The 23247-nt window shown below is 41.7% G+C and overlaps 1 protein-coding gene across 7 annotated transcripts in view; it reads right to left on the bottom strand.

The window, feature by feature from the left end:
• The window catches only part of lmo3 (LIM domain only 3), a 38391-nt gene extending 18875 nt beyond the window's left edge, over positions 1-19516 (bottom strand). The window contains exons 1-3 of one of the 7 annotated variants that reach the window (XM_034131205.1): positions 17401-17702; positions 14218-14302; positions 13808-14021 (exon numbers count right to left, since the gene is read on the bottom strand). In XM_034131205.1, the coding sequence (XP_033987096.1) occupies positions 13808-14021; positions 14218-14227 (224 nt within the window). In that variant the 5' untranslated portion in view covers positions 14228-14302; positions 17401-17702. Of the gene's footprint in view, positions 1-13807; positions 14022-14217; positions 14303-15123; positions 15145-16826; positions 17203-17400; positions 17703-19252 lie in introns of those variants that run through there. The other 6 variants (XM_034131206.1, XM_034131204.1, XM_034131207.1 and 3 more) reach the window with 6 other exon arrangements.
• Positions 19517-23247: the final 3731 nt, after the last annotated feature.

A 23247-nucleotide genomic window follows, 5' to 3' on the forward strand; every position in this document is an offset into this window, starting at 1 on the left:
GCCAAATTTAAAAGTAAAACAATTCAGAAAAAGTAAGAAGAGAACAGTAGATTGCTATTCGTTTTTAGGAAAGAGTAGCAGTATGATGGTATAAAAATAGTCCATTTCAAGTATTGCATTCCGAGTTCTACTTAAAAAAGTGTTGTATTGTTATAGGAACACAGGAACACTTTGATGACATGAAAGAAGCCCCAAAAGGCACGAGTGTCGACAGTAACATTTTTAGCAGTGTAAAAATCTAATTAAACAGCACTTTCAAATCTACCTTAGCCTCACTGTAGTAAATTGACCTTTTTTCTGTCTGTCAATCATAGACCGTATACAGGAAGTGGATATAAACTCTGTGACGTTATCCATTTGTTTGTGAACTACCAGTTTACCCTTGAGTTTAAGTAACACAAGAGGGGGAGTTAAGTAGAATTTAACACTAAACAAGAAATGTTTAGGTGACAAGAATGTTACAAAACTTTCATCAATTGAAAACACACTTTGAAAGGAGGTGTAACGAGACGCAAGGTTGCCATGCCTTAGAGCATTATGGTCGATTTACTCTTAATGGGACCATATACAAAATGAATATCCTGTAGAAGAAGGTTTAAAACTCTATTGAGAACATAAACACATAAGTGAGAAGTAGGGTCAGAGAGTAGAGTCGCACGGATTGGCTTTACTTTTCCGAACTGGACTTGCTAATGGTTCAGAGCTCCTACTAAACCACCTCCTGTTGAGTCCTCAGCCCACAGCGATCACTGGACCCCCCCCCAGTGAGTGTGTGGAACCCTCCGGCAAAATCAGCAGCTCTCTGAAGCTGCAGCGGCGGCCCTCGTCACCCCCAGCCTTATTGGCCTCAGCTGATCCCAGACCTGAGATCTGGTCTCTAAACTGCTTCCAGTCATCTAAGTCGGTCTGAATCCACACTGAACTACACAGACACTTCCACACTCATGTAGAGGTTAAAGGTGATACTAGAGGGGGAGTGTTTGTCTAACAGGTGTTCTATCCCGTTCTCTGTAAATCTCCCTCCTCTTCTCCACCACAAAAAACAGACCCTCATCTGCTCCGGCAGGCCACATTAATCATGCATTTGATCCCACCTGCCACAACACAACACATCTGCTTTTGTCACTTGGAGCAATTTAGCATCAATAGTTGAAAACAGAGAGGAGGGCAGGTTCACGGGGGAGAGGGTTGCCTTCGCTTTCAGGCATCACACAGGTTCCATGCCCCCCACCACTCAACTTTCCAGAGGTTTTTTTTGGGTCTGTTTTTGGACTGACTATGAGAGTGCGATTGTATACAGGCTGTGGATTATTCCCAAACACATAACCCTGAAACAAAACAAAACCAATGCCAAAGCCTGTGGGGGTTGAAGAGGGGAGGGGGGCTGCATATCACTGTGTGTCAACCAGCAGGGCTGTTATCATACTCTCACATGCCTGCAGAAGAGAGGGGCGAGCCAAATATGTGGCTGCGGTGTGTTCCAGGCGAAGGCATGGGGCCGGGCTGCAGAGGCAGTGACCGCAGAGGGCCCTTCTCTTACACACAACATTACACATGACAACAAATCATAACAAAGAGCAGAAGGGATGAGACTAACACATAAAATAATGCTTTTATTTTATTCCTAAGGATGAGGTTATGAGCCCTTTGACTAAGGCAGGATGTGTTATGTTTGGTCATTTCTAATTGTTACAAAGCCAACATTGTGGATCACATCTTAGAGTTTCAAAGCGTACTAAATATGTAAGGATACATTTTGTGAGAGTGCCACAACAAGGTCATGTCTTCAAAACGGTGACTGGGAATTTGAGTGCACTTCCTGTTTTCAGAGGTTTGTAAAATTGATTTTAAGATTTAATGCTTTCCATTTTGATTATTTCAAGAGATAAAACATTTTTTATACTAAAGGGAATGAAATGTAAAGCATTTAAGGCCTCGCTGCGTGGACACTTGGAAATTACAGACAATATATCTAATTTTTGTATTGCCGAAACAAAACAAATCCCTTGTACACATGTAGGCTAGTAAATTAACTCTGCAAAATGGTCTTGCAAAAAAAACAAGACAATATGAATTGCTTTCTTAATTCTAAAGAGGAAATTAAATGGGCAAATCAGGGTTCAGGAAGTTAACCATGACAACAGATAAACACAATCACATAAAACACACCTTCCCTTAACCATTTTAACCAACGTTTAAAACATTTTGCTTCTCCTCTATCAAAGAACTTCCTGCAAAGCAGATTAAAAACGGGCAATACTCGGGACCTGAACCTCTCCTTAATCTGTAAAGCCTCGTGGATCATTGCCTAAGAGGAAAAGGGAGGAGGGTGAGCCATTAATATATGCATGGAAATGACCTGCGGCACTCCCCATAAAGAGGGGCCAGCAAAGGTCAAATAGCCTCCAAACTGCACTTGAGTTTAATTAAAAAGACAAAGAAGAGCATAATTTCGGAGAGGACAGGCACAATTACTGTTCCGTGAGAAGGGGAGCTGTGCTTAGGCTCTTTCAGGAAGGCCCGTGTTCCCCTTCCCATAAGGCCGAGTGCCATCTTCCTATCCCTTTGATGTCAATATAGACCGTTTATTAGGGCCATAAAGGTTAATCTGGAAGGAGAGAGGATATCAAATAGTTGGGATGAGGAGAGAAATCTAAATGAGCTCCCACTGTGAAGGGAAGTTAAATTTAGCCCGAGTCCAGTCAGCAGGTAATGGAGTTACCAACATCAACTTCTACACTGTATGAAAATGTAATGAAAAAAAAAATTAAACGCTAACACTTTTGGTGCCCGTGACCAGAGAGGGCGACGGTGGGTTTTACACATTTTAAAGGCTTGATTTGCTCGAATGAATTTGAAGCAATACGAGTCAATATTCATTACAAAGAGGTCTGCCTGGTCAGAGCGGGTTCATGACTGGGACAGTCACATGATTTACAATATTACAAAGCATCGGGAGATGATGGATGTGTTCAATTGCGCAAAGTAACTGACTCAATGAATTTTTCATTACCCTGGTTGATGTGTTTGGGACACTGAATTAGATAAGCCCACTGATGAAACACAGAGCGGAGGCTGTGTATCCGCCGGCCTCAGGGCCAGACGGGAGGCAACACACTCAGAGGATCTCATACACACAGAAATACGATCAGGTTTGGGTGGATCGTAAGCTAGGATATTCATGGTACAGTTAAGCATGACCTACAGGATAATGACAGATAGAAGGCTCCATAGTAACAATGGAATAGAAGTCCATGGCAACACTGAGAAAATAAGGTATATTTCTTAACCAGTTAAACCCCAAAACGCAACATCTTGCAAGAAACAGCGTCTGAGGGCTTCTTAACATTTAATAAACTATGAATGTGTCATACTCACTTAACGGGAAGAAACTCAGCTTTCAGACAATATTAACCATGTTTAGCTAAACGAAACAAAAGGGTAATAACAAAGGCTCTGAATTAGCCCTGAGCGAAAAAATGCTAACGCAATTAGCACAGAACTCAAGGTAAAATACCCTTATTACTTATCGGATCTGCACAAACAGATATTCCACAGATTCCAGACATATAAGTATCATCACTGAGCGATCAGAACTCGCGACACGGGAAGCAAACAGACATCACAACACGTAGCATTACGGAGCAAACACGGGATAAATTCTTACCTATGCTGTTGTTCTGATCAAAAGTTGTGTTCAATGGCATTAAAACGATAAAAACGCTGCTGAAGGTTAATCCATAGGTTAATCCAATGTGTCTGTGTCACTTTGAAATTATTACTGATAATCCATCTTCATATAACGGAGATTTCATATTAGCTGCTACGAGAGTGTATGACAGCTTCCGGTTGTGGGCATTCTGGCTACGCATCACTCATTCACCAATGGGTAATGTTTAGATGGATTTTAGGAACTTCCCCTCGATTCTATTGGCTCTAACGGTTAAAAAGAGGTGTCAATCATCAAAATCACCAAATGACCCCAGAAGTGGGTTTTTTCTTCTAAATCTCTCTAAAAAGGTCAAATGTCACTTGTTTTGCATCAATCTTGATACAGGGTACTTGTATGTTATAGTTTGGATTATTCCTAAAGCTTTCAGTCTACTATCCCATCATTCAAGGGTGGTTTTCACTATAAGTAATGTGTTTTTTTTGGACGGACACTATAATTTACATTTTTTTTTTCTACGTTCAATCTGAATTTACTTTAAAATAAAAAAATTCTATATTGATTCTGAATGTTCTACATCCAACTCACAGGTTTATCATTGCTTTGAGAAAAAAAGATTATTAATTTACCCTTTTTAGAAGTGAAGATAGTCAATTGTACCTAGTGTTTTTTTTTTATGTTGTTTGAATGTGTACTGCTTGCGTTTCGGCAGTTAAGACATTGGGTTTCAGTATTTTACTTAGGTCGGATATAAATGTGTGTTATCCGACCATAACATCAGTCATTATGTCTGTGATGGAATCAGACACATGGTCACATTTACCAGGTAATTAAATGAATAGACAGGGAAAGCTTTAAAATAACCTGGTTAATCTATCAGTTCTCAGGTTTTTAAACTTCAGAAAGCTCGACCTTTAAGTGATATCATGTACGTAAAAACCAAGGGTATTTTGAACATGGGACTGTTTATAAAACAGGAAAATAAAATAAAGCCCAAATCGGTTTCCTCGAAAGGATCAACTGTCATCTGAGGGATCTAGGAGTTTTTTCTCCTCAGACAATCTTTGAGATCAACTCTCTGACTGTAACAGGCTGAACCGCCAGACTCTCCTCTCAATAACTGTGTGAGATGACTCACTGCAGCAGGACACATTTTCTCCAAATCCCCAAAACAAACAGGAAAAAAAAGTAATGCAACAATTTTAGACCTTCGTGCGGTGGAATAGAAATACGAAGCTATAGGTCTGATAGCTTCATTGGGGGAGAATTACCCCCATTCTATTCCTCAGCACAGATCAGATCAAATCAGGACATAGACCACTCTGTGAACTCTGACCCCACCAAAACCAATTTCATTTGGAGAGATGGAGGTCTGAGTTGTGCTGTAGTGTCGGGGATGTTGAAGCCGGATTTGTAATGCATGCAAACTGAGTGAGGCCTCTCATGAAAAGGTTAGAGGAAGGAAATTGAAGTCACATATCTCTCTGTTAAAAGAAATCTAAAAGAAACGGGAACATGTGGCATTCAGATATACTGTATTTCAGTATGAGTTGTGTTGTAAGGCCATTCCAGGTTGCAAAATACTGTCCTGCTTTGAACTGTCATTTACTCGTAACTGCCGACATTTAGACCACGCTTTCCAAACCTTAAACACACCCACTGTATTTGTGCAGTGCTGCACAGCTGAGAAGGCAATAAAACCCCCATGAATTCCACTAACTATGTCCCATAATTTGACTGGTGATTAGCATTTCTCCCATTTTCATTTCTGCTCCCCCCCCCGGTGGCTCTGCGCTGGCGAGCCCTTTTTAGATTTAACACTGCCATCAGAAGTTTAACGACAAAAGTAGAGGTGCGGCGAAAATAAAAGGGACGCGGAGAAAGGGTTGTTCAAAGTTATAGCCCTGACCTATTCATATTCTAATACCTTCAGCTCAGTGGTAAAGGTATGCTTAAAAGCGCCAGGTGGTGACATCTTAATTTTTCACGGCCGAAAAATGTGCCAGCGCCGACTCTCCCCTCTCTCTCCCCCATGCATTATTCTTGCTTTAAGCAGCACGTCTCCTCAGGGGGAAGGGGTGTATTGTTTTACAACACACCCAGCTGCGGCCTACTTGCCTCGCCCGCGGTTCTTTTCAAGGAGTTGTCTTGGGTGACCCCTCTCTCTGGCAGTTATTAATAATAACACGTGCCGGGGAATAGTTCACCTTGTAGCGCTGAGGCCGCCTCGCTGCTTCGTGTATGTCTAGCCTCATACAGAGGAGTCTCCAGGGGAGAGGAGAAAGGTGTGTGTGTGTGTGTGTGGGGGGGGGGGGCTGGGTTAAAGCTATAGGAAGCGCAGAGCGAGAAACACACAAAAGACATCAAACAAAGTTTCCCCCCTTGTATGTAATTAGAATCAGGTAATCATCTATGGCCTCTCTAAAGTGATGGAGAGCCTGATTAGCAGCATCAAAGAAGGCAAAGAGGGCTAAGGGAGAGGTGTGTGTGTGTGTGCGTGTGTGTGCGTGTGTGTGTGTGTGTAGAGAAAGATGAAGGAATAACACGGTGAAGTGCCAAGGCTGACAGACCAAGTGCTGCATTCTCCACCTTTAAGTCCCATTAAGAGCTCGAGCAGGAGAGGCCCTTTCTGCATGCTGAGTGTTCTATTGTAATAACAAGCAGCGGATTCAGGATTCAATCTGGGGCCTGAATGAACCGACAAATTCCAGACAAATTCTCTCCCTCAAGTCCTCAAGGGATTCAAAAAACTGAAGGATGCTTCTTTTCGGAGCTTTGAAGGGATAACGACTCTCAGCATCAAAGATAAACTCCTGTTTACTAGGTATTTAAAATGTAAATAGCAGGGTAGGGTTGTGCGTAACAACATGGTACTGAATGGAATAAATGCACACAGTTTGAAAAGCCTCTGGTCAGTCAGTGTGTGACTGACTTGACTTTTTCAGATTTAAACTGCAGTTAACGGAGCACTGTTCTGCTGCTGTCACAACAAAGAAAAAGTAAAATGTGGCAAAGCACAAGGACAGAGAAAGTAATGATGGTGGCATTCACTGACGCAGCAGGCACTGTAACCTTTTAGAGAACCACATCCTTCAAAAAAAAACTAAAACCTATCCCCACTCTCCTCTAAAGGAATCAGAAAAAACAATTACAGCATGCGTACAGATACGAGAAGAAAGACAAAAACATTATCTTTGATGTCACACACCTTTGAAGTTAAGCATACATTACCCATCCAGCTAAACAGGTCATTCTGTTGTTGGTTTGTCACAATTGTATATGAATAACTGGTTACCCAACATCTGAATGTGGCTTTTCTTTTTCAATCAAGGTAGTACGTCAAGTCCAGACTAGTTTGTACCTTGCACTTTCCTCCCAAAATAAGTGTGTGTGTGGTTTCAAAAAAGGAAATGTGCCAAGATGTTAGACTGTCACTTAGGCGTTGTTTTGGCCGTCACAATCTTATTTTTTTGGAACAAGAAGTGACTGGAGAGTGTCGAGCTAAGTACAACTGAATGCTAAACAAGCCATATTTAAACTATTTAACTTAAGCTGCTACATTGTACTACCTTGTGGTAAATGCTTGTATGCTGCTCATGCTCTTTCTGCATATCATGTATTTCTGTTTGCCATGTATATAAATGTTATGTTCATAAATGTTGTATGTGACGGGACTACGGATGGAAACTAGCTCAAAGCTAAAATCCGGCTCATTTACATTTAAAAACATTATTTTGTTTAAAATGTTCATTAATGTGCACTGTCCCGGTTCAAATAAACGATTAAATGAAAAAGATGAAACAAGGTTTAGGTTTCATGATCTGAAAACACCCAATGTGAAAAGATGTTGAAGATGAAAACATACAGACCGCACTGGACACCGACATACTGGCAATCTGTCAATCACAAGGTAGCCCCTCCCTGAATCTCAACCTGTCTCTATCTTACTCTAACATTATTTACAGGATGGATATCATACTGTATTGGAAACGACTTGAAACTATTGATTGAGACCATAAACTCGTCAGGAGGTCTTTACTATCGTAATAAATAAAGAGAGAAGAAGGGTCATTTTCTCATAGACTTCTATAGAATCTGACTTATTCTTGCAACCAGTGGAGTTGCTCTTTGAAGAATGCTACTTTAAGCCACTTCCAAATTCTGTTCACTTTGTATACCTGGGCAAAGTTTGGACCCTAATTTCACAAAATCTCCCCTCTAAAAGTGCTTTGTCTTGGATCCAATTCAAGTATTCCTAGTTTTAGTTTAATGGCGCACCAATGGGTTTACCAGTCACACTCCTCATCATGTAAAAGCAGTTTCAAATGTCCGAAGACACCCTGGATAGCTCTTTCGAACCAGTATCTAGAACTAACTCTCACTTTAGAGCAAACAAAAGATATATTATGTTCAACTTTGGGCGTTAACACTTTTGTTTACAGCCGACAGGCCTCAAGTTTCCTGCAGAAAAATGGAACAAGGTGCCCGTCTACCTCCCTTGCTGCACAATCATCCAATTTGAACATTAATCCTTGGGCTAGGGGCAAGCTTTTATATAGGAAACACATTCAGTTGCATGCTTCTAAGAAATGGTCAGCAGTGCTGTGCAGTACTATGTTTTACTCTCAGCACTGCAGCTAGAGTAGAAGATAAGTAAGCGTTGGTGTCATTGACCAGCGGCCTGGCTGAGGATGTCCTTGTGCCCTTCAGTGTTCGTTGGGAGGACAGCTGAACATCTGCGCTAGTCATTAGCGAAAGAGGAGCTGGCCTGAATCTTTCAGCCTGCAGAGAATCAGGGAGGAGAGGAGAGCTGATGACAAACTACACCCAGCTTCCTGCACATCTCCCAGGAGCACGGCTATCGTCAAGTGAGCGGGATGCTGTTCGCTGGCAACTCGGAATCCACCGACTTTCAGCTCTTTGTGGAGCTGGTTGCCATCCATTGCTGCTATAACAATGACCGACCTCGCTGGGAGTCTAGTCAGCTCTGTTGATCTGTGCATTATTCAGTCTGACACGAATACTCTTTTGCTGCTTGCTCAATCTAGAATAACCAATGCTCAATCTAGAATAACCTATTCATAACCAATCACTTACAAGTGTCCCGCCCGTATTTACATCATTATAAGTAAGGTTTATGACTCAATGCACTTATTCCTTTAGTCCTGTAGTGGCTATAACTGTTAAATATGCTGGGTTCTTTTTGTTCCTCAAAACTCCACAGGGTTAGGGTTTAGGGTTAGGGTTAGGGTTAGGGTTTAGCCATGTCGTGGGGTAATTGTTTGAAACCTAATATGTATTTTGATAGAAAGAGTTTGACAAGTTTCTATGGTCATTTTCATACCTATTCTGACGTGAAAACGTGTTACCATCTTTATTCTGACATGAATTCAAGCACTGTTCTTCATGAAGGCGCAGGTTACAAACTTTCGGTTACAAACTTTCGGTTACAACCGTCTTTGAATTCTACAGTGGACTCACTCTAAAGCAGTGAATGTGAAGCTAATTTTTAGAATCGGTGCATACAAGGCCTTTTCAAAGAGAAAAGTGGATCTGAATTTGCTATGGGAAGTATGTTCCTATCTTGAGACGTTTGGAATCATTAAGGCACAGAGAGAAGAACCAAATAAGAGATGTCTGGAGTGACATAACAGGAAGTAGTGGAGCTCCTGGTGTGTTCTGAGATCACCCAGAGACCAGGTGGTTACACAAGCACACATAAATAAACTCCATGCATACACACATTGGAGGCACTGTATATTTAGCACTTTTTCTGGGTTTGAACTGCACACAAAACTATTTTTGCCTGTCATTTAATCTGATTGTACAATAAGCCTGTTTGACATGGGAAGTATTACAGTTAAAATAAAGGAAAACAAGTCACACATGCATGTTAGTGTCACTTTCAGCTCACAGTGAATCTGTATGAGCCAACATTTAACAAATAATAATTGAGAGATGTGGCAGAGATGATTTTTTTCACAATGTAATTAAATAAATATAAGACGAGGTAGAATCTGTCCTTAAACACTACATTTCAATGTGCGCTCTTTGTCTCAAAAACGATATGCTGCTACTTTGCGAGTAACCCTACAATGAACTGTTTTTTTTATATTAAAGGTGTGACACATGTTCATAAGGAAGAATGTATCTAAATGAGATTTCTGAAAAGAATAGACAGCGTTTCAGACAGCCTGATCCTCTTCTCCTCACTCCCTGCCGGGTCCCTGGAGATAAAGCTTGACTTGATGTCACAGTCACGCCTGACGCCAACATACAAACTGACAATGCGTCATAAGCCCGATGCGAGATGAAACAAAAAGATACATTTTTCATTTACATACATGGTTATACAAGGTGGCTGCAGACTGCAAAGTTGATTTTGAAGGAGGAAAAAAAAATGCAAGTTATTACACTGAACCATGCTCTACATGTTGGTTATCTCTCACTGATAGCCAGCTTTCCAAAACGTTAATAAATCCAGCTATGTTGACGGCTCTGTGAGTTTGCTTGCATTTACAATCTTAGTAAAACCACTGTAGAGGAAAATTGAAGTTGGATTAAAAAAAAGGAATGAATAGATAGATAAATAAGTGTTCTCCTGGTGCTGTCTTTAAAATGGATGCCTGGAATTTACAGTTTTCCATTAACTGATGCCCAACAGCTTTTTCACGCCTGCACCCGGCCTTGGAGCAAGCACTGGTTGTTGTGTGTGTGTGTGTGTGTGTGTGTGTCTGTGTGTGTGTGTGCGGTGGCACTCAGCAGGCCGCCGTGCCGCAGTCTTCATTTTCTCAGCGTTTTTTAACTTAAATGTGTCAGTCTGTCTGCTCTCCTCCCTCCTCTGGGCTTTCAAACATTATCGCTCTGTACTGTGGAAATCACACATCAGCATAAACAGTGGCGTCGCGCTATTACCAGTATCATCAATGGGAGCTTTGGTTTCAAAGGGATCATTTGTTGATAAAAATGTTCGTGCCGCATTCCTCCATATTCAGAGAGAGCAAAGCACAAATCAAGCTCGAGGAGATAATACCTGTAATTATGTTTGCAGTCGCAGGTTTATGAAGGGATGGCTTGCTTACACACACACACACACACACACACACACACACACACACCTCTTTACATCATTTTTGATCACACAGGGACTGCTGAAACTAAGTATTTTTTCCTCCCTCGTATTCGGTTTTTTTCCTCAGTTGTTTGTGCATGTTTTGCGATAAAGGATTATTATTTCTCTGCTGGTGGGATCACATCGCTCATGGTTGTAGACCCCTGAAGAATTCTATTAACCCTGGTTATGTCAGGCCTAATAACATGCCACCCTGCTAAGCAGAAAAGGATTGACTTGGAGGAGGGGGTGGGGGTGTGTAATGAAGGTCCAAATAATTTACTGTTAAAGCCAATAGAATATAAAACTGGACTAAACGTCCTTATTTCTCCCTCTCCTGTCGCTAACCTGGGCTGACAGACTGAGATAAACATAAGTAGAAATAATACATTTGCTTTTTGAGCAAGGTGTGTGCGTGTACAAATGGTATTGCTTTGTGATGCTGCAGCCATTGATTGTGTTGGTGATGGAGCCTGGCTTTCTTTGTTGCTCTGCAGATCAGATGTGGAGTACTGCGGTTTTGCTATATTTGCCATTCATTAGCCAGCAGTGAGGAGATGTCAGGGCGCATTCGCGGGCAGGCCACTCGCGTGATAGCGAGCGTCAAATCAATTCAGTCACCTTGAACTTTGAAGATGAAAGAATAACATGTTGGAATTGGTCTTCCTCTTAGCCTGTACGCCTGTTCAGAAACGCTCGCCCGGTCCTCACGGCGACTGAATGCATTGGTGTTGGGAAAACAATGTCCAACTGATTCATTGATGACATTTAGAGTTTGTGTTCTTAAGCTCTGCTACACAGGAGTCACCAGGAAAACATGTGGACACCAGTCTACTAAAACTATTATTCTGATATGTCTAAACTGTATGTGTATATGTTTTCAAAAAAAATGCAAAAGCTTAGGCTACCAAACTACTTGGTTAGGTTTAGTGACAGATAATAGTTTGCCTAAAAATGGTTAGCCCAGCCACATCATTTTAGTTACAGAATAAAAATGGAATATACAGTAGTCTGAGTTGACAGTTGGTCTCCTGGGGAAAGTCCTGTGCTTGATTAACCCTTCCATCTACCTTGTACATTTCCCTATGATTACTTGTGTGAACTATCACTAGGAACCTAACCCTAACAAAAAGTTGTCTGGGACAAAATGTGGACAAAAAGCACAATTGAGAATGTTCTTTGTTTTTATGGAAACCTAATTTCCTAAGGATACCAGGCTAACCAACAAAATATCATATCCAGAGAGTACATTTTACTTTTCTTGACAAATCTTGTAAAAACACCCAAACAAATAATTTGTTGGTGCATCTCAGCAACTTCCTTAAACTTCTGGACAATGTAGCACTGTATTTCATCAACCAGGATGTAAAAGTGCATTGTTGCAAACTATTTTCTGTGTCAGATTAATCTTCTTTTGGGCCATCAGTATGGTGTATGTGTGATTTAGTAAAAATACATATACACGTGTGTGTTCTTGGTAATAAATGAACATCTCACCCATTGGTGGATGTAAATATTTGGTATGCGCGTGTAGAACAAAACATACATTAAAGCAGTATGTCTGTGTGTTATTGTCTCACATTGGACTGACCACCAGATGTGGTGCTGCCTGAAGATTATGCCAACAATTCAACAAGCCTGGTTTAGACATTTAAAGTAGCCACCTACACGTGAGGCTTGTAGAAACTGAGAAACTGATCACAATCTGCAACACAACTGTAGTGGGAAAAAAAGGTGTCTTCCTGCCTGGTAGATTCACTCTGACACTTCTCTGCACAGTTACATTACAGTGAACTAAACAGAAGAAAATATTGGAAGTTATTTACGCACTTGGGATGAACAGGGGCCAATGACCTCTGACCTAATCATGTTCTTGACACTTTATTTAACATAAATAAACTAAAATGCAGATTTTGTCCCTTTGTGTGCAATGGTCCTGTCATTTATATATTTTTCAAAAAATATCACAATTGCGTCCACAAACGTCGGACAGATGTATGCTGGTAGGACACAATCTCAAATGATGTTTTAACAGAAACAACCCTACAACCAGTCACATGTTTTTTAAATATATATCTGTTCAAAATGATATATTCTTGTCTATCAGAAATCAGGTTCCTACCCAAATGAAGCTAAAACCAAAGATGATTTAATGTGAAGCCATGTCTCTACAAAGCGTTACATGTGTCAAACCTCCATAAACTACAAGTTCTTATGTAAACAACTTTAAAGTCAGCGGCTGTTTTACTCTCAGCAGGTATCAGTACTACATGGAGAGGAAAATGATCTTATACTGACTGACAACAAAATAAATCTCCTTCTTAACCCAGTTAAAAACTGATAGGCCTTTTTATTCTTAAATATGTCAAAAATAATTTGTCAACATGAGAGATGATTCCTTTCATCATTCTTGAGAAATAAGTGCTAAATTAAACAGGTTGATTCAAATGATTTCACCTCTTATTCACATATTTGCTTGCTGATAGATGCTATAGTTTAGAGGCTTATAGTAGCTTTGAGTTTCGCTAAAAACTTAACAAGCTGCAATATTTTGAGGCTGTTTTTCTAAAGAGAAACTTAAATTCTACATGTATATAATGTATACAAAATATTGATTGCAACTTTGTACACAAAAGTGTCATAACAACCATATTTTAAGCCAATTTGAGAAAAAAAAAACGGGACAAAAGTGCAACAGAGATTTGTATTGAGGTGCGCAAAATAAAAGAAATGAAAACACAATAAAAAAGATTTTAAAATGTGAAATGTCAAAACATAATTTACGTGTAACTTTTGCAGCTGTCTGATTGCTGGGTTGTGACACATTTAGAGGCCTTAAAAAAGGGTCACATGCCTTCTCGTGAATAAAAACTGCCTTAGCTCCTTTCCACATAACAAACGGAGCTCAAACCGAACTCTCAATGTGTGTAGAATGGATTTCAGTGGGTTAACTCTCCAACAGCCCTGGAGCAGACCGAGCGTTATGCAGTGTTTGTTGAACGTCACGCAGACGCCGTCTCTCTTACCGTAGGTAGTCTCTCCGGCACAGGATGAGGTTGGCTTTGGTGTAGAGCGTGGAGCCCACCTCGCCCAGCCGGCAGTCACAGCAGGCGCACTTCAGGCAGTCCTCGTGCCAGTACTTATCGAGGGCCTTCAGCAGGTAGCGGTCCTTGATCTTCCGGTTGCAGCCGGCACAGCCTTTTGGCTTGGTGTCCGGCTGGACGGAGAGCATTTGTATACCTGGGGGGAAAGAAGAGAGACGATTTAAAAACTCATCCAGCACCAGCACACTGACAGAGGAACGTTTCCTTATGGTGAAAGAAAAACACACAAATTCTAGGCAGAAAACAAAAACAAGGATTGTGATGCATTTAAAAAAATACAGAACAAGAAATAAATTGATGACAGATAAATGGAGCAAAATACAAATTCTCACTTGTTTTCATTGTGCTCCTCGGTCTTTAAGCAGCAGGTGGTATAAGTACAATATTCATGTATTTATCACACATAAACAGTTAAGACTGAAATGAAAGAAAAAAAACATAAGTGAAAATGAGCATTAATAAACAAGATCATTCTTATTTACATTTTTTAATGGTTTGAAAACACAGATTTTAACCTGGTCTGCTATAGCAAATGAGATATACTCAAGAGACATGAGAATGCAGTTTCAATTCCACAATTCCAAATTAAAGTGTACTCAAAAACTTAGTATGCAGACTTAACAGATACAATGTTTTACAAAAGATATAACCCAATTGAAAATAGTGAGAGCTTCGGTAACCTTAGAAAAAAACTCTATTTACCTTTATTTCTGACTGGCATTCGTGTTATAATTCAATTCACTTATACTTAGTAGTAAGTGTCCACACTAAGTGGACAAAAATGTGTTCCAGCTTACTGAAAAGTACTTAAAATGAAGTATGGATATGGGTCACAGTCCAGGCCTTTGTTAAATACGAAACAATATTTTCTAACTTTGAGAACACACACGACCAGTGTGAGCTGTAAACATCTCCGGTAAGGAATGGTTTACTTTCATTCTGAAATACAAAAAACTTTTACTAATTACTCAAAGAAGACGATGTAGCCTTTGTAAAGACACACACACACCCTCATTGTGCTTCACTGAGGCATCCAAATTGATCTTGTAAAACAGGTGTGGCGGTCACTGTTACTCAACGTAGGTGAAAACACGAATAAAGTCTCTTTAAATAACAGTTAAAAGTATTATTCTAACGATGTAAAAATCCAGTGTTCACAATAAGTTACTAGTCCCAGTAAAATACCCGCGATGGACTAAAAAAGGAGAAGAAGTGAATGCAGATCTGACATTACAAACCAAAACAGTCCTGTTTCACTGCTGTGAGAGCAACAAGCAGCCCACACAGACACAAAGCCACAGTTTCACATTTCTTCCAGGACTTATTTTTTTACATTGACCTCCTGTGTTTAGAGGGGCGTGGCTACAGGCGAGGAGCTTTGCAAGCGGCCTGTATTGTTTGGCCTGAGCTGACTGTGGAGAGCCTTTGTTGGCCCATTGGGAGCCAGAAGAAGAGGGGTGGGGGGGACAATGTAGCTTCGCACCCGGCTGGAATTAGTATTCTCCTACCATTCCCTGAGGAGAGGCACACCCCCACTACCCTTTGTCCCACCATTCACCACACACACAACACACACGCTCGATATTTAGCATGTAGTTTCAGCTTTCATTTCAAATACTGAAACTAACTTTTTTTTAGGATTCCAGTTCAAATGTGTCCATTTACAGTTAGAAAGACACTGTTTTACTTCTAATTCATTAATTATGACTGTTGGTATAATGATAATGTAGTGTCTCCTTTAATTTCACAACAACACCTGGTCATGGAAGTAGAAATAATGTAATCTATTAATTTTGAACTGTCTGAAGTGACACAATCGGGAAACCGGTGTCTAATTTTGTACATAAATAACATGGTGGCTCCTTTTAAAGTTGAGAACAAGCACTTTTCTTCAATGAGTTTCAATGTTTTGGATACAACTATACCTGAGATGCATCAAATGAGCATGAAAACACTGAAATTATGTCTTATTTTGAAAGAAACCTGTCACTACTTGTTCCTTTTTTCTTCTCCTGCCACACAATCTAGCATATTTAGTGAGAAATCATTCGCACAGACAGACTATCAAACAGGTTGCAGAGTGAGCAGCTCATTTGTTCCACGGGTTGGGGCTGTTGATTTGTTAATTGGCTGGATTTAGAGAGCGGTGCGCGCGGCTGCTCTCCTGTTCAGCGCCACTGATCCGTCCAGCCTCGTTAACACTACAAAGTCCCCGCTACTCATTACCAAACCAAAAGAAGGGGAAAAAAGAGTTTCGACTCCCCCCTTTTTTACTGTGCAATCAACTCGCATAGAAGAGGAGAAGCATGGCAGGAATTTGACCACTTCGCTCTTCCGATTGCCGAGGGGAAGTGCTGAACAAAAGCTTCATTTTCCATAAAGGAAAGGGAACCACAGCTGCTCTCGGAGCCCTAATGATATCGGTTTTGTTTGCGCGCTGGCTCGTATCCTCCCTTCCCACTCTCTCATTGTGGACCTGAAGGCTGCTGCGCGTCCTCGGCATGCACATGGAGGCGATCATCACCAGCGGATGGAGGATGATGGAGGAATAGATCGGGGAATAGCCTGCTTTTCTCAGCCCCAGCTGTTCGCCAACGAGATGCTGACATTTCACCCTTTCAGTTTAATTACTGTTGCCATGGCAGCGGAGTACTGGTAAAGGCCAATAACGGGTTTAACACACACACTCAATTTGCCATGCAGCTTTGACAGGCACTGCACTGTGTGATCACTAACATAACACCAGAGCACGTATATGTAATGTCTCGGTGAAATGCTGGAATAACAGATACTGGATCAGGTTAGAGCAACAGCAGGTCAGACCTGGACTCGTCGCCTTTCGACGCAGAGAGATGCTGCAACTTGCCGTCGCAGAGCACACCAAAACACACATGAAAACGTGCCGATAATACAAGCCGAAGCGCCAAAGTCAGCGTCTTACCGAAACTTTTCTCCCTTTTCTGCATTTGTTGAACCGCTGAAGCAGCCGAAGCACCCACCATGCAACCCGGAGCCCCTGGTCCGGAGAGCAGCTGTCTGCGGGCAGGCAGGCAGGCTGGGGTCGGGCTTTGTTAGATGGGGAACAATCCAACACGGCGACCCGGTGAGGAATGAAGAGAAAAAGAGAGAACAACCGGCGAACAAAAACGGAGCTGCTCGCCGTCGTCGGTCGTCACTCGGCGTGTGAGAGCACGGTTATCGCCGAGCGGAGGTGTATGAGCGGAGAGAGGCAAGCAGCGAATGACAGGACGACAAAGAGATGCTTCCCCTCCGCGGCGCAGAGACCATCTAATCCTGCTGGCCACATTACAGGCTGCTGCACGCTGCTCTAATCAGCGCTTTGACGTACCAGCAGCAGGCATCTGCACACAGTCCCCCCCCCCACCACCACAACCTGCTATTACAAAACTCATTATCACCCACATTGCGTGTTTTTATACATCACATCCCCTGCACTCATTCAGTTTGGTTAACATTTTAATTGAAAACGCTAAATAATAGTATTTGTGTCTCACCTTTCTAAACAAGTTAAGCAGAACTGATCTCTTCCAGCAACGGATCCAGCTCCTCTGAAGAGAAATAAAAAGTTCACCAAACTGATCTTCGGGATGGAAATAATGAGCTCCACGTGGATCAAGGCGCCCAGTTAGTGGAAGAGTGCCCAGCTACAGGTGTTCAGCCGAGAGAGTGCGGGGCTCAGGCCGGGCGTCCCCAAATGTTTCACAGAGAGTGGCGAGAGAACCGGGGAAGACAGGCTTTATTATCTCCAAACCCCCCCCAATCCCTCACCGGTGAGACATTACACCGCCACGATAAGGTCATTCACTTATTACCAGCCGCTCCACTATATGACGGAGAGCATACATCGCGTGCGCGCCCCCGGAACGCCCATTTCCCGTAACGTCCTTCAATCTTTAGAGCCGCGGGTGCGCGCAGACGCACGGCGCTCGTTATTTTACAGACACAGAAACACATGTATAGTCTAGGGGTGCCCGAAGAGCATGGCATGGCATTAATTTAAGATGTAAGTGCTGCGTTCAGGGGCATGTTATTGTGCAGAAAAAAAACTGTTTCTTCTGACACCTGACTGACAAAACAGAGAACATTCAGATTTGGAGACTGGAGATTGATAACAGCAAGTGTAAAGACAGTACCCTGGATGTGTTGGATTCAACCAGGCTACTTAAATATGACTGTTATTAATTACCAAAAAGAGCAAAAAGAGTGCCATTTCTTCACACGTGATTTTGTTTAACATGTTTTTTTAATTCCCTTCAATAAGAGAATAGTCTATAAGAAAATATAGACCTCAAATAAAGAGGAAGCAGACAAACTATTATGGATAATTAAATCAATCTTCGCCGAGGTCATTGATTCCTCTTTCTCTGGCATTCTTTCTCCATGCGCGCACACGCAGGCGTCATGTGAGGTCCCGGCTCCACAGTGGCAGCCCGGACTGATTACCGCCTCTCCACACTCTTTATTTAAACCATTCCTGTAATTAAAAAGGACGAAATTATTCTGTGCCCTGTTTTTGAAACATCGATTGGCGACCCAGTTTGTACTAAGCCCACATGTTAGGGCACTGTGCCCCCACACCTCATCCCCATCCAACACACAGCCTGACAAGTTATTCCCTTAAATATTCTTGCAGGGGAAGATGGAGGGAGGGGAGGCTGTGGGAGGAGGAGATACAAGTCAATAGTTGGCATGCGGCTCCAGCCTAAAATGCAGCGATAATGAGATGGGTCATAAAATGCTCTCTGCGCCATTATGAGTGATGAGATGCATTAAAGCTGACAGGGTATTACCTGCCAGTAATTAGGTTTTGTCATGGATTGAATTATTTCAAGGCGGCCTATCTTGGTAATCATGCAATTTTCTGCAGTGTGTGTGTGGAGTGTGTGAGGCTGCCACCTCTCTCCCGGTGCCCTCCAGCCGGTTATTCATCCTCCGTATGAATGGGAGAGGAAGAAAAAAAGGCAGCGATGGAGGATGGAGGAGACAGTCAAACGGCACGGATTAAGTCTCTTCATCCCACGGAGGCACGCACATGTATTAATCCATCATATATGCGCAAATGGAACGCTTGTACCGGAACCAAACCTTGCATCCCAGTTTCTAAAGAAGACAGGGAATGACAGCTGGGACATGCACCAAAACACATCATCACCAACACCGGATTCCTTTAACCCAACACTGTGTTATTTACAGATGCAGCCTGTTTGGGGACACGCCAGAAGTGAAGTGTCCTCCCATCTGTATCACCGAGCTGTGTTTGTTTTCTTGTGGAGCTCACTTTACGCACAGCTCTAGCCCTGCGTAAACTCACATCCCATAAACACACACAGAGGACCAATCACGTACCTTTAAGTACAGCCAAGGATGCCCCAAAAGAAATTCTCCGGGTCGCTGCAGCTGTCGTCTTCTTCTTCTTCTTTTAAAAGTGTCCACAAGGCAACTTTTCTCAGACTCCAGGGAAACTTTTGCGACAGGAGAGTGGAGAACTTCTCCACCTTGAGTTTCACCTTAACCTCGGCTCCCCTACGTGTCCCGGCTCACAGGTCGTCTCTCGTCGTCCCCCTTTAGCTGCTTCTCCTCCTCCCTGTCTCTTCCGTGCGTCTCTCTGGTTCTCTGGCTGGAAACAAGCGGCGGAGAGTGGAGCCTCCTCTCCTATTTAAGCCCCTCCACCAGGTCCCCAGTCAGCAGCACACTCCAGCTCATCCAAGAAGCTGACAAGCACCGTTAGGGAAGGCAGCGCATGTTGCTCTAATGGACCTCATTAAGCTCTACTTACAGATGTTCTCTTAACATAATTGATCTGCAGCGAGTTGAGAGGACGGCAACCTATTCCCCAGCCCCCAATTATGGCCCGGTAATTAGATCCCCAACCTCCAGTTCTCCACATTCACCCTTCTAACATTCCGAAATATCAAAGTATCTCTTTCTCTCAAAGCGACCGCCCCCCCACCACCTCCACCACCTCACCCCCATGTCTCCTCCCTCCTCCTCCCCCTCCCACCCACAAGACACTATTGACAGTCAGATCTGCTAACCTTTGTAGTGTAGCCAGACTTAGCAGTGCACTCACTCCAATTGACAGAGCTCACTCACTCTTCTATTCCTCCTTCCTTGCCTTTTTTTCTACCATTTGGGAGATGGGGGTGGGGGGGGAGTCAGAGCGAGTGGCACAGATGGAGAGAGAAAAAGAGGGGAAGGAGGGAAAGAGTAGGTTAGCACTTTCCATAAAGGGTTGTAATGATAATATCTGTCAGGGGAGGATCTTTTTTTTTCATAGTGCTTTTTTATCTTAAATAATTCCTCTCAACTTTGAAGAGAGGGAGAAAGAGGGAGGGGTGTTGTAACCGGTGAGGACAGATAGTGCAGCTTTTATAATGCCAATCAGTGCCACTCCTCTCACCCATCTAATTAGCCAGAGTGCTAAAACAGAAAGCACTTGGGGAAATGGTAATGTCAAGCTAGTGCATGTTAAAAAGAAGACAAATCTCCACAGTGACAAATAAAAAAAAAAAACTATTTGCGATGGGGTGTAATCAAGTATTTTCCGAGCAAGCAGTGGCGGATAAAAATGTTCTCAAGTCTTTATGTTGTCACAGATGTACTGCGCGTCGTTTTTCTTGATATCTGGATTCATGACCCAGATTGAAATGTTCCTGTGTGTGTGTGTGTGTGTGTGTGTGTGTGTGTGTGTGTGTGTGTGTGTGTGTGTGTGTGTGTGTGTGTGTGTGTGTGTGTGTGTGTGTGTGTGTGTGTGTGTGTGTGTGTGTGTGTGGTGTGTGAGTGTGTTTCCACAACAGCACATAAAGTGAAACTCCAGCACTTAATGTGTGATGCCTGCAGCTCCTGATTCGAGGACATATCTTAAGTGTGACAGTGATAGTAGATCCGTGCATGCATTACTTGTGATTGAGATTCAGAAGTCTGAAGATATTCCCTTATTTATTTTTTTGTCAACAAATAGAGTGTGTGTATCAACGTCTGGCATATAATGTTCTTCAGCGTCATACAGTAGAGCTACGTTGTACCCCAAAAAAATGACTGGGCGTAACGCGCTGCAGTTTCAAAACGATGCAAATAAAAAAACACAAATGTGACAAATAAATTAATGTAAATTATTAATAATGTAAATTAATTTTTAATGTAAATTAAAAAAATCAAATGTGGATTCATCCGCCACAGAAAACAGTCCCCAAACTGATTTTTTTCCTTCTTTCTGAGAAATGCTGTTTTATGAAATCATTTAGTACATTTTAATTATAGTCAGTTTTCAGTAGTGAGAAAATGGTTGTGTTATGTTGTCTTTCCACATTGCTTTGTTGGATTATGAACACAGAGAAGTCATCATAGAAAGCAAATGATTGCTGATGGCCAGTATCAGCTGTGGTCTTTCACTTCGTTCAAATGCAAATCCTGGTGGAGAGGCCAGACAATCAGTCGACCTTTTGTTAGTGCTGGTTATCAAAATGAAGCTTTGTGTATCTCCAATTAAGAAGATTCTCATACGTTCATGTAAATTCAAGGATTAAATAATGCTCTATTAGATGAGAAATAATGTCTGGCTCTTTAGCTGCTATACAATGCACACCATCTATTCTCATCTTGTGTCTGTCTGGTGCCTTTGCCAGGTGTAGAGAGGGTTTTTAAGAGGTTTCCTAACGGCTGCTGCTGTTGAGTGGATTTTTCAAAACCAAAACAGTATCTCAGAAATCCTGAAACCTTCCATAGAGCTGAGGGGAATTGCTGAGTTGGTAATATGTCTCTGTGGGTGTGTGAACACTTTTCAGATAGCACCTGACTAACTATTACAAACATAAGAATTAGTGCATTCTCAAAAATAGAAACATCACAAAAATATTCTAAAAGCAACATTCCTGTTCAGGAGTCAGTAATTACACTTAAGGTAACAAGAGTACGGTACACAAAATGAGCCCTTAAAGTGTTTTACAGTATGCGCATATATTATTAGATTATTTCTGATGTATTTAAGCATTTAGGCACAGAAGTTTGTCATGGTAAAGCTACTTTATCAGGTCATTTAATTTATAAAAATGAACAATATTTAACCAAATAATCTTTTTTGTAGCTGCAAACTATAATGGGCTTGCAAAAATAATCAAACAATAGTTTTGTACCAAGTCTTTTGTTGAGCGCATACTGCAGGAAGTAGGAAGTAGCAGCCTGACACTTACACACTCTCCTTCTCCCACCTACTCTTTGATATGTTACCAAACTAACTGACAGCCATATAAATGGAAGCCATACAACCTTAAAAAGTGTAACAAACTCACACTGTGTGACAGAGTTAAGCTTGCTGACAGTAGCTGTCTGCACTCACTGCTGAGACCGTTCACGACCATAAACCCATGTACTTGAAGTGACTCCACTCGGCTGCTGCTGATACCAGCTCTCTTACACACGTGCTGTCCTTGACACTTCCTGTACATGCTAACCTACATACAGTATGACAGAACATACAGGAAAAAACACTTGAGGGCTTTGGGGTTCATCAGATTCATTCATGTAACAGAGTCAGACAGTGGACTAAGTGCCTGTCAACTTGAGGATACTATTCTTGATTCATGCTCTTATTTTTGCTAGTCAGGATGTATAACATTGATAACATTCTTTAGATTTTCATGTATTTACTGTAAAAATGAAATAGCAAAACATAGCATTGATTAGAATCAGGTTTATTAACAAGCAGTGTTAGAGATAAACTCCCTCTTGAGGGAACTTTGGGATTTTAGCCTTTGCAGACCATTTCCATGCACTAAAACATATATAACACACTACAGGAAAGGGAATACCCCAAAAAGCACAATAGGGCCCCTTTAATTCCATTAGATACCCGCCTGGTAATGTACATTGCACTCTTATGGCCCGTAACGTGTGCAATGCCTTAAACATATGAACCTTAAAAACTTGAAAGTTAGATACATTAAAAGGGAATATAACACTTACCTTGGACACTAAAACAAAGCAGCTGTCAAACAAAAATTACAATATTTCCCTGGGTAATGTAGTGGGTTAGTAATAACCCCAACCCTAACCCTAACCCTACTCAAGACAAGTATATACTACAAGATTAACATTTAGTGAATATACTTGGGTTCGGTCCTCCACTGGTTTTTACATAACAGTGAGATGACAATACAATCAATTACATAATTTTCTTGTTAATTTGAACTAACTGTTACATTTTTGGGCTATTGTCCAAAGATAGCCCAAAAATGTACGTATTTTTTCTGTAATTTAGCTCTGGTTTTAACACAGTCGATATGTAAAACATATGACAGGTGACTCATAGTATTTTCCAGAGAAACACCTCACCGATAGCAGGT

Source organism: Trematomus bernacchii, unplaced genomic scaffold (assembly GCF_902827165.1).
Source record: "Trematomus bernacchii unplaced genomic scaffold, fTreBer1.1, whole genome shotgun sequence".
In the NCBI taxonomy this organism is placed as follows: domain Eukaryota; kingdom Metazoa; phylum Chordata; class Actinopteri; order Perciformes; family Nototheniidae; genus Trematomus; species Trematomus bernacchii.